This window comes from Manacus vitellinus, unplaced genomic scaffold (genome assembly GCF_001715985.3).
Source record: "Manacus vitellinus isolate BGI_N305 unplaced genomic scaffold, ASM171598v3 scaffold_24_pilon, whole genome shotgun sequence".
Classification (NCBI taxonomy): domain Eukaryota; kingdom Metazoa; phylum Chordata; class Aves; order Passeriformes; family Pipridae; genus Manacus; species Manacus vitellinus.
This window is the reverse complement of record NW_021939798.1, coordinates 6,364,342-6,377,222: the sequence shown is the minus strand read 5'-3', so window position 1 is coordinate 6,377,222 and position 12,881 is coordinate 6,364,342. Positions and strand designations below refer to the sequence as shown.

At 49.9% G+C, this 12,881-nt stretch overlaps 2 protein-coding genes and 1 long non-coding RNA gene across 5 annotated transcripts in view; 2 read left to right on the top strand and 1 right to left on the bottom strand.

Moving 5' to 3' along the window:
• Window positions 1–533: 533 nt before the first annotated feature.
• Window positions 534–2,784, top strand: LOC115307514. Its single transcript, XR_003915838.1, has 3 exons — window positions 534–581; window positions 1,029–1,227; window positions 2,356–2,784. It is a non-coding gene; the product is annotated as an uncharacterized LOC115307514 (long non-coding RNA).
• Window positions 1,404–5,594, bottom strand: NAT9 (N-acetyltransferase 9 (putative)). The gene is made up of 6 exons (XM_008926948.4): window positions 5,346–5,594; window positions 4,550–4,659; window positions 3,507–3,644; window positions 3,235–3,294; window positions 2,966–3,060; window positions 1,404–2,882 (listed from the first exon to the last, which is right to left on the bottom strand). The coding sequence occupies exons 1-6, from the start codon at window positions 5,420–5,422 to the stop codon at window positions 2,736–2,738; spliced, it is 627 nt and encodes a 208-aa protein (XP_008925196.2). The 5' UTR covers window positions 5,423–5,594; the 3' UTR covers window positions 1,404–2,735.
• A 378-nt stretch (window positions 5,595–5,972) lies between these two features.
• The window catches only part of TMEM104 (transmembrane protein 104), a 44,226-nt gene continuing 37,317 nt past the window's right edge, over window positions 5,973–12,881 (top strand). The window contains exons 1-5 of one of the 3 annotated variants that reach the window (XM_018073372.3): window positions 5,973–6,049; window positions 7,503–7,613; window positions 9,444–9,565; window positions 11,503–11,584; window positions 12,500–12,602. In XM_018073372.3, the coding sequence (XP_017928861.1) occupies window positions 7,569–7,613; window positions 9,444–9,565; window positions 11,503–11,584; window positions 12,500–12,602 (352 nt within the window). In that variant the 5' untranslated portion in view covers window positions 5,973–6,049; window positions 7,503–7,568. Of the gene's footprint in view, window positions 6,050–6,339; window positions 6,480–7,502; window positions 7,614–9,443; window positions 9,566–11,502; window positions 11,585–12,499; window positions 12,603–12,881 lie in introns of those variants that run through there. The other 2 variants (XM_018073374.3, XM_018073373.2) reach the window with 2 other exon arrangements.

Sequence of the window (12,881 nt, the reverse complement as noted above, 5' to 3'; positions counted from 1 at the left end):
CCAGTGGGGGTTAATGCCTCAGGGTGATTAAAGGACTCTAATCCCCTGGGGAGTGCAGGGGAGTGAGGGCAGTGATGCAAAGCTCTAATCCAGGTCTGTCAACCAGGCTGGAGGGCAGCAGCTCTGTTGGGGGCAGCTCCAATTTGCCCCCAGCCCCCCTGGAGGTTTTTAGGGTGAGCCTGGGTTGCACCTGGGTTGGAGGGAAAGCAGGAGCGATGGGCTGGGAGGAGTTGTTTGTCCCTCTAAATGGATGGATCTAGCCCTGGGTGGCTCAGCAGGGCCAGGATGGTGGCACCATGGCTGCACTGAGCACAGGGCAGGGCTGGGCCCAGTCTCTGCCCAGTGTCTTCATTTCCTCCCCTTCTGCACACTCCTGTTTTGTGCTCCAAACTCCCAGACAAGCTGCTCTACCTGAGCTGACAAGTGGTCGCAGAGGTCTGCACCTCAAATGACAACCAAGTGATGAGGTGTCACATTTCCAGGGAATGTGCAGGCTGTCACTTCCCCCTAGAAGCTGGGGGTGGGGTGGGGGGAGCCCATTCCCAACGAGCCTCATCCTCCAAAGGTGTCCTCTGAAATAGGTGAGCTCCTGTCTTCTCTTTCCTACCTTCACCCCCTTGGAGAGCAAGCAGGACATCCCAGCCTGGCTGGGGCTACCCATGCAGGGCAGGACTGGGGACATCCAGTGGGTCCCAGGAGCACCTTTTGCCTCTTGGCCTGGTCGGAGCAGCCGGGCACTGGTTCCCTGTGGGAACACTGGTTGAGCCTCGCTGGGACCACCCCAGCCTGGGGGAGGGCTGAGCTCCGGGACAGACCCAACTTTGTGTTGGGTTGCCAGGCAAAGGCTTTTCCCAGCCCCTGTGGAGGCGGGAGAGCGCCGGCGTTGCCAGGGGACCGGGGATGCCAAGCTGGGCACTCGCTGGCTCCAGAGCAACCGGCTGGGCATGGGGAGCTATGACAGGATATCACTGCCCCTTTTCCCTGGCACCAGAGGTTAAGTTATTTTTCCCACCTTGTTCGGCTTTTAGGGGAGCAAATCCCAGCTCAGCTCCATCTCTCCTCCCAGTTTGGCCTGACTCCTCTGGCACAGGGATGAAACACTCCACGGAAGGAGCACAGAGCCAGCAGTTTGCCCAGCAGGTTCTGCAAATCTTGTTCTGGAGGACAGAATCCATTCCTGCCTGCAGCAGGTGACGAAGAGCAGGAGGATTAGTAGCCCTTGTCATGGTAATCCCAGCGGGAAGTAGAGCTGCTCTTCACTTTATTACCACACAAAGCTTTCCCTACAACTAAATCCACGCTAAATACTTGTTGTTTTAAAATACCGTGATACACTGTTCCCACGCTTGGCTTTAATATTAGTCACAGGAATCATGTATTTAAATTAACTAAAATTGGAAAACTAAAACGCCCCAGGCTCTAAAAATATAAGGCACAGCAACACTAAAAATTCCACAGACTGCCAGTCTCCAATATAAACATCCCTGGGCGAATCCGAAAGTTATTACCTGATCCTGCGTCATTGGAACAGATAATTTCTGGTCTAGGATTAGCCATTACGGCTGCTACTACAGTGGGAAAACACACAAGAGTCAGTTATCCTCCTTACCTTCTGTCCTCTCCTCTTAGCAAGCCTCCCTGCTGTAGAGAGGATGTGTAGGGCAGGAGAGGTCAGGCTGAGTAACTGCACGGGTAAGTCTGTCCAGTGGGAGTCAGGCAAGTGCCCCTTCTTCATCCATAGATCTTGGATCTACTGCTGCTCAGGCTGGTTAACTCCCACCTAAATATATCTGCCCCCCAGTCATAGATATTTTTCCCCCCATCCTTCTTAGTGGAGCAGCAAATGGAGCCTCCAGGCTCAGCAGAGCAAGTCCTGAGCTGCTGGAAGAAGGGAGCTGTCTCCTTTCACTGTATTCTCCTCTTCCTCCTTGCTTCCATCAAAGCAGCCAGGGAAAATGAAGTGCTATATCCCTTCAATGCTGGCCTGAGGTTTCCAGATCTGGAGCACGGCCCTGAAGCTCTGGGGGGGTTTGTCTCAGCAGCCTCCTGCAGCTCCCAGCCCCTCCCTTGCACAGCTGTCATGGTGGGGCTCAGCTCTAGTCTTGATCAGCCAATATCAACAATTTTCATCACATTAACTTGCCCTTTGGTTGTGCTCACCCACACCAGGGCCTCTCCCTGCCAGGACACAGCAGTGCCCCCCTGCAACGCACCAGACCCTGGAAGATTGGGTTCAAAGAGTCTCTGTTGTCTGTCACAAACCATAACCACACTTTGAGCAGCCAAAGCAAGCAGCTGAGCCTCACACTGTGCTCAGGCACCTCAGAGCTTTGTCATTTTTTTTTTTAATTCAAGAGTAAACAAACTGAGCTGCCAGCGTATGAGACCATGTCTGCCAAACAGATGAATCCTGCTCCAAGGGCAGTGGGAGAAGTTACTGCTTGTACAGAAATTGGTGGCACCAGGAAACAACTGCTGGTGATTTTAGGCTCTGCTGGAACGGCATGTGAAGGTTATAGTCATTCCTAGCCAAACCTGTGAATTAGTGGCTGTTCTCCAGGTCCAAACTTCAGGCCGTAATTCTGGCTGGCGCAGCAAAGTGCAAAGTTGACAAGATGACAAAGCAACTGAAAACAGTCAAGTGCAGTGTTGGCTCAGCGGTGTCCTCCACGCCCAGATCTTGCAACAGCGTCCAGCTCCTCCCTGGAAACCCAGCCCGTGTCTGGATGTGTCTGTCAGGTCTCCAGCACCCCAACTGGCCGCTTCAGCTCAGTGTAGCTCTTCTCCTCCACGTGGTTTGTCTGTTCCAGGAGCCATCGTCTCTCCTGGTCACTGACATCCAGCTTCAGCGTCACCTCCTGGAAAAAGCTGTTCACAGCAACCTGCATCACACAGAGGGAAAGCAGCTCAGTACCAGTCAGGGGGGAAACATGTTCTCTGGGTAGAAGATGGGCTGTTACCGCACCTCCTTAAAGTGAAGCTTTTTGAACATGCAGATACTGGCTTCATTTTCCTGACCAATCTTAGCCTCAAATTTGGTGATCCCCAGGCTTCTCACTCCTGTAAAAGAAATCAGAGAAGCATTTCTATTACTAGTTTGGCTTCTATAAAAGCACAGGACTCCAGTCTTGGGGCAGATGCATCCCTTACTACCCTGTCTGAATCACTAGGAGTATGTGCTTCTGGATCCCAGGCTGCCTGCACTCCTGTTCCTGTGCACTGAGCCACCCTTACCATAGGCCATCAGCAGCAGAGTTGCCTCCTTGCCAAACCCTCTGCCTCGGTAGCAGGGCTCTGAAAGAGACAGTCACAGAGTCAGCATCCACTTATGGGAGACAAATCAGCCACACCAGACACTTTTCAGAGGAGACTGTGACCTGGACAGACAAAGGTCTCATCAGGGCTGAACAGCCACTGTAAAGCATGAGAATAAAAAGCTGCTGTATGTAACACCTGTCTGCAGCTGGCTTTAGCTGTGGAAACAAAGCTACGAAGCAGAACTTGACCTGCAATCATAATTTCAACCTCTCCCAGGGTGGGATCCTCGGCGTTGGTGAGGAAGAGGTTCACATCCCCCACCATGCAGGACTCCTCCTCCGCCTGGCCCGGCCACCGCGCCGCGTCCAGCACGATGAAGGTGCACTCTGGGGAAGACAAGAAAGAGGCAGCATTCTCAGGGCATGCTGAGCATTATCCCCAAATCAATGAAGAATGAAACTAAATGCAGGTAATGGTCAGAGGAACAACAGTTTCCACACATTAACAGCGAGGAAGAGCTAATAACTGCGTTTCCCACGCCAAGTGTGCCTGCTCCCAACCATAGAAATGTAAGAAATATTTGGGAAGACCCGTTGCGAGGGTGACAAAGACACCAAGACTAGAAGCAGCATGTTTTAAGGATGAAAACGTCCATCCCATGTCTGAAGTCTCCTCGCCTTGCCTCACTCAGCAGCAAGTTTGGGCAAAGAATTGTTTGGTGCACAAGAGGCTGAGACCTAGTGATTCATCTGGTCCATGTTATTACTGCTTTGAGTAAGGCTTTTAATGCTTTGAGTAAGACAAATACTCCAGACTGGGGTCTTTGCCAGCTTCAGTATTTTCCAGCTCACTATATTTCTACCAGGCTTTTATGGGCAGGGATTCATTACCTGTAGGAGAGTCAGGGAACCAATTCAGTTGCTTCAAGCAGATGATTATAAAAATCACTGGATTTCTCAAGGAAAAATACAACCTCTTTCCACTTTTTTATAATGATCAGACCTGGGGAGTGCTGGCTGTGCAGGATCAGCTCAGCACACAATGCCGTGGGAAGTAATTCACTGTAATCTTTAAAAAACTGCATAAAAAGGACACCAACAGCCCTGGACATCCCCTAGTTCCCTGACATGGTTTATATATAACAGAAAGCCAGTTCAAAGCTGCTGTTGTAGAGGGTCTCACATCCCCTCTGGTTCGGGGGAGACTCCCAGCTCACTGTGGGTCCTTCCCAGGACGGAAAGGACCTGTCCACCACTCCCACCGTTTCTTAGAGAACATTTCAGGTGCTCACTGTCGGCATCCTCCCTCCAGCTGCGCTGCATCTCGTACTCCTGCTCCAGGCTGAGGGGCTCCGAGGCCGTCAGGCGCTGCAGCTCCTCCGACTGCATCCACTCGTGGTACCTGACAAGGGACCCAGAGCCACGTCACTGCCCCAGCTGCAGCACTGCGGGTGGATCTCCACCAACACCCTGAGGATCAGGGTATAAACCAGCTCTGGAAACATCAGGCCAGCCTTTGTGGCAACTTAAAAGTGTCCACAGCCTTCTCTCCCTTTTCTAACACAGGAATCAGAGCTCTCTGTGGAAATTCAGTGGCTTTGCCTAAAGAGTGCCCAATGCTAACTGGGTGTATTTGAGAGCACTGGGTTCCAGTGCATTTCATCCCGAGTGAGATGATCCGGCATCTCCTGGATGCTGACAAAAACATCAATACTGGCATCTGCAGCCGTCCAGGCAAGCACTTCACAAACCTACACACATAATGTATCAAACATCCACACATTTAAGTTTTGTGGGTTTTTTTTGCTCTTACACTGTCAGTAGGGAAAGGCATCAACGAACAAGAGAACCGCTGGTGTTCACTCACTGACAGGCAGGTATTTCCCCTTTTCCACGGGTATACTCAATGGCACAGATAAAGTTCTCCCTTCCAGAAGAGCCGGCACAGAGCACAGCCGGGCACAGAGGGCACACTCGCTGCCTTCCCAGGAGTGATTCCCAGGGGGAAGAGGCCCAGCCCTCTCTGACCACCACACTCGCTTCAGAGAGAGAAGTGAAATCAGACCGAGCAGGACACGAGCCACGTACCGGGGCACGTGTGCGGCGGTGTAGGGCACCAGCGCCACCTTCTTCCCTCGCAGCACCGTGTCCTGGTTAATCTTCATGGCCTCGGCACCCAGACAGAACCCCAGCACCCTGCTCCGTTCTGCGGCGAGGCCGAGGGAGGGGGCAGCGCTGCCTGGAGCCTTTCGGGAGCGCAGGTCACGCCGATCCCCCACACCAGGGTGCCCAAGGGGACCCCGGGGCCGGGGGGGCTGCGGGACCGCGGGAACCGCACCGGCCATCACGCGCATCTGCACGCCGCCTCCGAGATGCGCAGAGCAACACAGATTGTTTACGTCATGGCCCGCGCCTCTGCATGACCGCTCCACCATAACCCACCCTCCGCCTCTCTGGCTCGCCCTCTGCCGCCTCTGCCTACCCGGTCGCACCTTCCACGGGCCAATTGTTATCGGCATGTTTACCCTGGCCCCGCCCTGCCCTGTTTGGACACGCCTCTACCTGTTTCCCGGCCTCCCTGTCTCCGATCACGCCCCTTTTTAGACAGTCCAAGCAGGCCCACTCGTCTTCATCAACCCGCCTAGAAGCGCCCCCGCCGTCCATGGCCACCCAATCGCGAGCTCGGCGCTTTCCTCTCCGCCCGCCTCGAGCGGTGCAGGTGCGCGGAAGGTGGGCCGTGCGCCGTGAGTGCCCCCGCGCGGCGGGGGGGGCGCCGGCACGAGCCGCCGCCGGTGGAGAGCGGCGGGACCCGGGGGGCGGGGCCGAGGGACCGACGACCCCTGACGGGGGGAGGGGGTCCGGGGGAGATGAGGGCTGCGGAGGGTGGGGGAGGGCCCGCGGGCCGGAGAGAGGCCGGGGAGGAGGGTCGTGTGGGGCGGGGTGAGCGGGCGGGGGTGAGGAGGCCGCGGCATGGGGGGCTCTGTTGGGCGGGGGTTCCCCGGGCAGGGCGGGGTGGGCGAGCGGCGTTCCGGCTGTAGGGCAGGGCCGGGGGGCTCTGGAGGCCTCGCGGGGTCCCGGGCCCTGGGGTCGGTCCACCCGGGCTGGGTGCGGGCCCTGCACGAGCTCCTGTCCCGGCCGTGCCCCGGGCTGTCTGTCAGCACACCCCTGCTCTTGCTGCTTGCTGCCTGTCTGCCAAGCTCGGCTGCTGCGTTTTGAGCCCAGGTCTGTCATAAAAGGTGATGTTTGGCCTCTTCCCTGAGGCTGGTCCAGTTATGACCATTCTGAGCTGTGCTGCCAGAGTGATTTCTGTCATCCAGCGCGTGTGTGCCAGCTTACAACTGTTTGTTTTTTTAGTGGTGCTCTTACCTGTGAAGCTTGTGCTGATGATTTGTCCCAGTTTGTGTGGCTGAGTAGGAGCACGTGTAGATGTGTGAAGCCCTTAAACAATTCTACTATGGCTAATTACTGACTCTGAAACCTTTCATGAGGCTTTGGTTCTCCCCTCCACCTTTTTTTATATCAGAGTTTACTTTCAATAAAATAAAGGGACAACGTCTGCCTAAACTATAGATCTAAAAGTGCTAAAAACTGTTTAATGTCCCACACCAGCTCTTCCATCCTTTTACCCATTTTCCTTTATTTCATTAATGTTTTCATCAACCTTAATTGTCACATGAACTGGCATAAACTGGGGGAACTGTGACATTGAAACTATTCCACTTTCTTCTCTTTCCCCAAATACTTCTGCTTTGGAAACCTTGGCACGTGAAAAACACCTTGGCATGTCTTTAATAGGTGCAGTGTTTTAATTTGTCTGCTTATTTCTGTACTTGATTTATGAGGAGAGGCTGTAGGCTGGTTTTTGCTGTTTGATGTGCAGTAGGCACGTGCTTGAAAAGAGTAGTAGCTGCATGAGAAGCAGCAGTGTGAGCTCATCCTCAAGGCAGTCATTCTTCCTCTTGAGGTTTTAGTATATGAAAGAGCCCCTCTGGCTGTTTGGGGAAGGTGAAGTTTGGTCATCACGTGCTGTGAAAGGGCAGGGCCTTTTGGTTGCTCTTAAACTGGTTTAACAGGTATGAAAACTCACGGAGTGTTGGACTGAGTGGTGCTGGTGAGTGGGGTCTGTCCGAAGGGCAAGGCCTTGCTGAAGTCTGTTAAAGTGTCAGAAGACTGATGTACAAAAGTTGACTGGTGAGTTCCTCCTCTTTCTAGCAAAAATAACAAAATTTTCTGGTGTTTCCCCAGGTTAAAGAGAAGAGAAGTTGAAAACACCCTCCTGGCTGTGCTCTGGGCCTCCCCTCCGTCTCCATCATGGCAGGGGGCATCACTGACACCGGAGAGCTTTACTCTCCATATGTAAGTTCTGCTGCTTCTGGGTTTGCCCACAAGTTGTTCTTTTTTTCAAAATACTCTTCCCTCAGCATTGTGTTTTCAGTTCCCACTTCCCCATGGGCATAACCTCAGTGTGTCAGGAGACGATGGTGGTCAAAGGGTAGTTAAAAATGCTTAGTGTTTGTAGTTAATGGAGGTTTTCTTATATCAGAGATTACTGTAACTGAAATAAAGGGATGATGTCTGCCTAAAGTATAGCTAAAAAGTGCTTCATGTCCCATCTCTTCCATCCTTTTACCCACTTTCCTTGTATTTTATTACTGTTTTCCTCAATCCACAGTGTAATGTGAAGCAGCATAAACTGGAGGAACTGTGACATTGAAACTATGCCACTTTCTTCTCTTTAGCTACTTTATATAAGCTTTGCCCTAATTTCTCAAAGTTTACTTAATTGTAGCTGTTGCAGTAATTTGTTTTAAACCACTTCACTTAAAATTAGCAGTCAGGATATTTCTTTCCTGTAATGTGGTGGCTGGTGCAACTCCAGAGCCAATTACTGCTTTCCTATGTTACTGGAAATACTGGTTTTCATAGCCACGAGTCTTCATAAAATGTCAGCTTTTAAAAACAGAGCTTTGCAAACATGTTTTGGTTTTTTTTTTCTGAAGTGAACTCACTAGATACAGAATCAGCCCCGAAATCTGTGTGCTGGCTTTTAAATGCTTTAAAACTTTCATCCCCATGGTAAGGATTGAATTTAGGAGAACAGGATATTAGGCTGCAGAAATAGGACACAGCTGAGAAAATGGAGAACTGAGGCAGTAACTGGGACGTTTGGACCCTCAAGGATTAGTGTCACCTGCTCTTATGTTGTTAAGTTGGTGTTGCATGAATTTCCTGGAGTAATCTCAAAGGCTGTGACTGTTCCCTTTCCCTGAAGATGTCTGACCAGACTGAACTCATGGGCATCATCCTTGTCTCTGTCTGCTTGACCAAAGTTAAGGAAAATCACCATTCTGGGAGGTTCAGCACATGATGAATTTGCTGTGCTTATGCCAGTGAAGTGCTTGCAGGGTCTCTGGGGAATAGTTCTCCTGGTGGTAATTGCTCCACGCCCACAAAAGTGTGCTCAGAGACAGTTCTTTACTGGCTCTCCTCTGGAGAGATTCTGACCTATATTAAAATAAAACCCCCAAAGCACAACAACTTTGTGGCAATTTTTGATCTTGAATTCAGCTAAATGCATAGCCTGGGGGGTCCTGTCCAGGTGCAGAGTTCTCTTTTGTCCCTGGGCAGTAAAAAAGCTCATTGCCAGAGAAGATAAAATCCTTTCCCTTCAGGAAGTAAAATCCCTTCTTCAGAAGGTGCTCAGCTGCTTACTGGTAAAATGTCAAGTAGGCTTTGAATTAGAATTCTTTTTGGATATTTCCTGCTTGACTAAGAATAAAGAAGAACAAGCACTTCTGAAAGATAACTCAGGTGCACAGTTATAACTGCTTGGGTTCAGGTTGGAAAACAAGGAGAGACCCCAGCCCACAGTGTAGACCTTCTGGTAGAAGGCATTGATTTGAAAACAAACAAATAAAAAGCTCGTGTGCTTTCTAACTTTAAGAGTTAGAATAGAAAGAAAAAATATTTTTAAATAATTAGGAAAAGGGAGAGGAATATCAGTTTTTCCAGAAATGTGCTGACACTCACTTTGTTCCCTTTGCTTATCAGTCCCCTCCTCTAGTTATTTCTTGCTCCCACCCTGCCCGCTCAAGGATTGCCCTCTCTGTGTGGGTCAGTGCATGCGTGAGGTGTTTTGGGTGATTCCTGGCACGCTCTGATGCTGGATCGTGTGGCTGGTTGCAGGTTGGCCTGGTTTACATGTTCAACCTCATCGTCGGGACAGGAGCCCTCACGATGCCAAAGGCCTTTGCGACAGCAGGGTGGCTCGTCAGCCTCATCCTCCTCATGTTCCTGGGATTTATGAGGTAGGACAAGAGTGTGTGTCCCTGGGGGATTGCAGGGGAGTTCAGCTGGGTGGGGCTGTGAGGACCATGTTGACTTTTGCTGCTTTCCTGTGCTCTGCTCATTGAGGACTGGTCTCTGCAGTGGTGTTGCCCTGATTTGGAGGGATGCAATTCCTGACTGCCTGCAGTATGGTGCTACATCCCATTTCCTGATTGATGGGCAAGACTTTTCCTCCAGTGCAGAGTCTTCTAGGACCTTTCTCCCAGTTTCCTTTTTTGTCCTTGCTGTGGATATGTTCCATGCTTGCCTCTGTCATGGATCAGTTCCCCAAACACCACTCGTGTCACAGGTGACGTGAGGTAATGCTTCTGTTCTGTGACTTACAGAAGTGATGCAGGTGTGTGAGCTTTCTCTGGTCTTCTAGCAATGCTCTCACAGCTGCAAGAGTGTCAGGAAAACAAATTCATGTATAGCCAGGCCTATCTTATCCCCTCCAGACCTTCACTACTTGAGACCTTGGAGCTGCTCTCCTGATTTTCCCACTGGCTCACCATGAGCTCCTGCCCAGGTGCCTCCATGCTGGAGCAGCAGATGGAGCTGAAGGCTGTGGATGCAGCGCTGGTGTCTGAGGAGCTATTGATAGAATTGCCATCTTCTGATGGGCTGTGAATCTCTTCTTGCTTGGTTTTAAAATAAAAATAAGAATTTTTAAAATAAAACCAAAATCCCCTCCTGCCATTTGTAAGAATGGAATTTTGAAGTCCCAGCCTTGTCAATAACCAGCTCTCTCAGCCTGAACATGCCTTTTGAGCCAGAGCCTTTGGAATCTGTTAGGTGCTGCTAAACAGAGGAACTGTATGGTCATTACTGGCTGTAGTAATGCTTTTAGTGCCTCACCTCTGAGCTGGATGCTGTAAACTGTGGGGATACCAGTAACTGGGAGCTTTGTAAGCAATTCCTTTTAGCTACATTAGTATAAAAGCATAAAATCAATGTATGAAGCTCAGCACCAGCAGAAAATCCTTCAAGGTCAGCAGAAGAGCACAAAGCTCCAAACCTGCGTACCAGAACTGCACTGGATTAAACTGAAAAGGTGCAGCTCAAAGGAGTACGTGCCTTGGGAGCTGCATTGCTCTGTGGCTTTTGTTCTGGTGCTTGTGACTTCCTCGTGCCCGCTGGGCACCTTCAGTGCAGGAAAAGTCTGGGCGGAAATTGCCACACAGACCTCAGCACTTTCTTTTATTCTTGCAAAACTAATCTCTCATTTGAGCTCAATAAGCGAGTCTGGCTCTTAAAGCAGTGAGAAATCACTTTAAAGCCTTAAATAAGATTGATTTGAGGGTTTTTTAAATTTATTAATATCAGAGGACAGTTTTTAGCTGAGATAATGATATTCCTTCCATCAGTGGCTCTCGCTGTCTCCCTGAACAGCCTTTCCCCTGGCCTCCAGCAAAGTGTATTTGCATGCATGTGTGATCTCTCCTTCTTCTATTGCTGCTTTGCTTCTGATGCCATTTGTAAGATTATTTAAGAGACTGTAGTACCTTTGCCACAGGCCCTAATAGATGAGTTTCAGAATGGTACTGTGCTCATCCTAGGCTGTAAAAAGAGGAAGGAAACTTGCTTTCTAGCAAAGGGCAAAGTCCTTTTGCTGTCTTCAACCCACAGAAACACCAGGAAGGTGCCTTCCAAATATCTAAAGTGTCTTATTGTGTCTGAAGGCGTGTTATACTTTATTGCATTTTGTGGTCTGCTTGAACACCTGAATCTCAAGAGCAGAAGGGAGCAATAAAACGAGATGAAACACTACCAAAACAGTGTGTGGGGAGCTGGCAAAAGGGTTGGTTTTGTTTGGTTTTTTTTGCTCCTACAAACAGATGGGAATAATTCTCCATCTCTCTTCAGTGACAGTTTGTGACTGTTATTGATGATATCAATTGAATTCCTTTCTCTGTAGCTATATGACTACGACCTTTGTGGTGGAAGCCATGGCTGCTGCAAATGCCCAGCTGAGATGGAAGAGAATGGAAAAACGCAAGGTTTGTGTGGGGTTTAATTTTGTGTTTTGTTGTGTTCTTCTATCCTGTAGGATTTGCCTGGGATTCCTCTGATTCTTTGCCGTGCCTCGTTACTAACTCTAAAGAAATAAATTTCTACTGTACTTAACTTTGCCATATAAAATACGGCTGTTAGTTCCCTGTGGGGTTGCTCATTAAAGACAGGATTTTCTGCTCCTGCTTTGAAAAATCTCTTGTGCTGTTCACATTTCTTACTGATCGTGCTCTCCTTGCCCAGAAGCGCTGCTCAGTGAATGTGGAGAGGTGGCAGCCAATATATTGGTGCTATTTGGAGTGTGCTGAGGACTATAAATCCTTGCTGATCTCAGGTCATTTAACTGGGACAGGCTGGAATGTCCTTGCTGTTACTTGGGCTGTATCCCAGGGAATGGACAGTTCTGAATTATGCCCTTCCTGTAAAGCTTACTTGTGGCTTTTCTGGATCAGAGGGAGGTGTAATTGTTTGCACTGATTTAGACCCCTGCCTGTGTTTTAGTGGGATGGAGTTAGGAGCTAGACCTGCCTGCTCTGACTAGCTGAGACTTCATATGTTTAGATTTATTTTTTTTCTACCAGTTCTGCAGCGCTGCAGATCTGCCGGAAGTTTCTGACTTCCTTGTGCCACGTATCACTACAGGAGTTGGGCACTGTTGCTGTGTGCGTGACCTCAGGCTGGGACAGCAGAGCCTGTCACTCACTTCAGCCTGCTCTGCTAGTGCCCTCTTCTGCCCTCCCCAGCATCCCAAGGTCTCCCTGGTGTTACCTTTGCTTGCATGTCCTGCCCTCCCTGTTTGAGACCTTCTTTTGAGTGTCTGGAAGTGACAGTGACACTGGTGGTGCCGAAGCCTTTACTGTGGGTAACACATATCTCAGCAGTGGTCTGGTCTTTTCATCCAGGAGGATGATGAGGATGAAGATTCTTCCTCTGGAGTATCTGACAGTGATGTTCTCCTCCCAGATGGCTACGAGCGAGCAGAGACACGGCCTATCCTGTCAGTTCGTGAGTACTCAGTTCATCCCTTTGCTGCTCCAAGACCTTTTCTCTGCAGACAGTGTCCCAGAAAATTCCACAAGTGTGGACTCCTCTGTCCATTTCACCCTTAGTTCCATGTGCTCACATCCCAGAGTCCTTAACATTTGCAAGATAAGACTCATTGAGAATTCAGTTTACCTTCTGCAGTCTGATAAAGATCTTTTCCTTCTAGGTCACTAAGATGAGAACATCTTATTTTCTAAACACTTTTAACCTAGCTTCAGTAGAGTAATTGGACCAGTGACT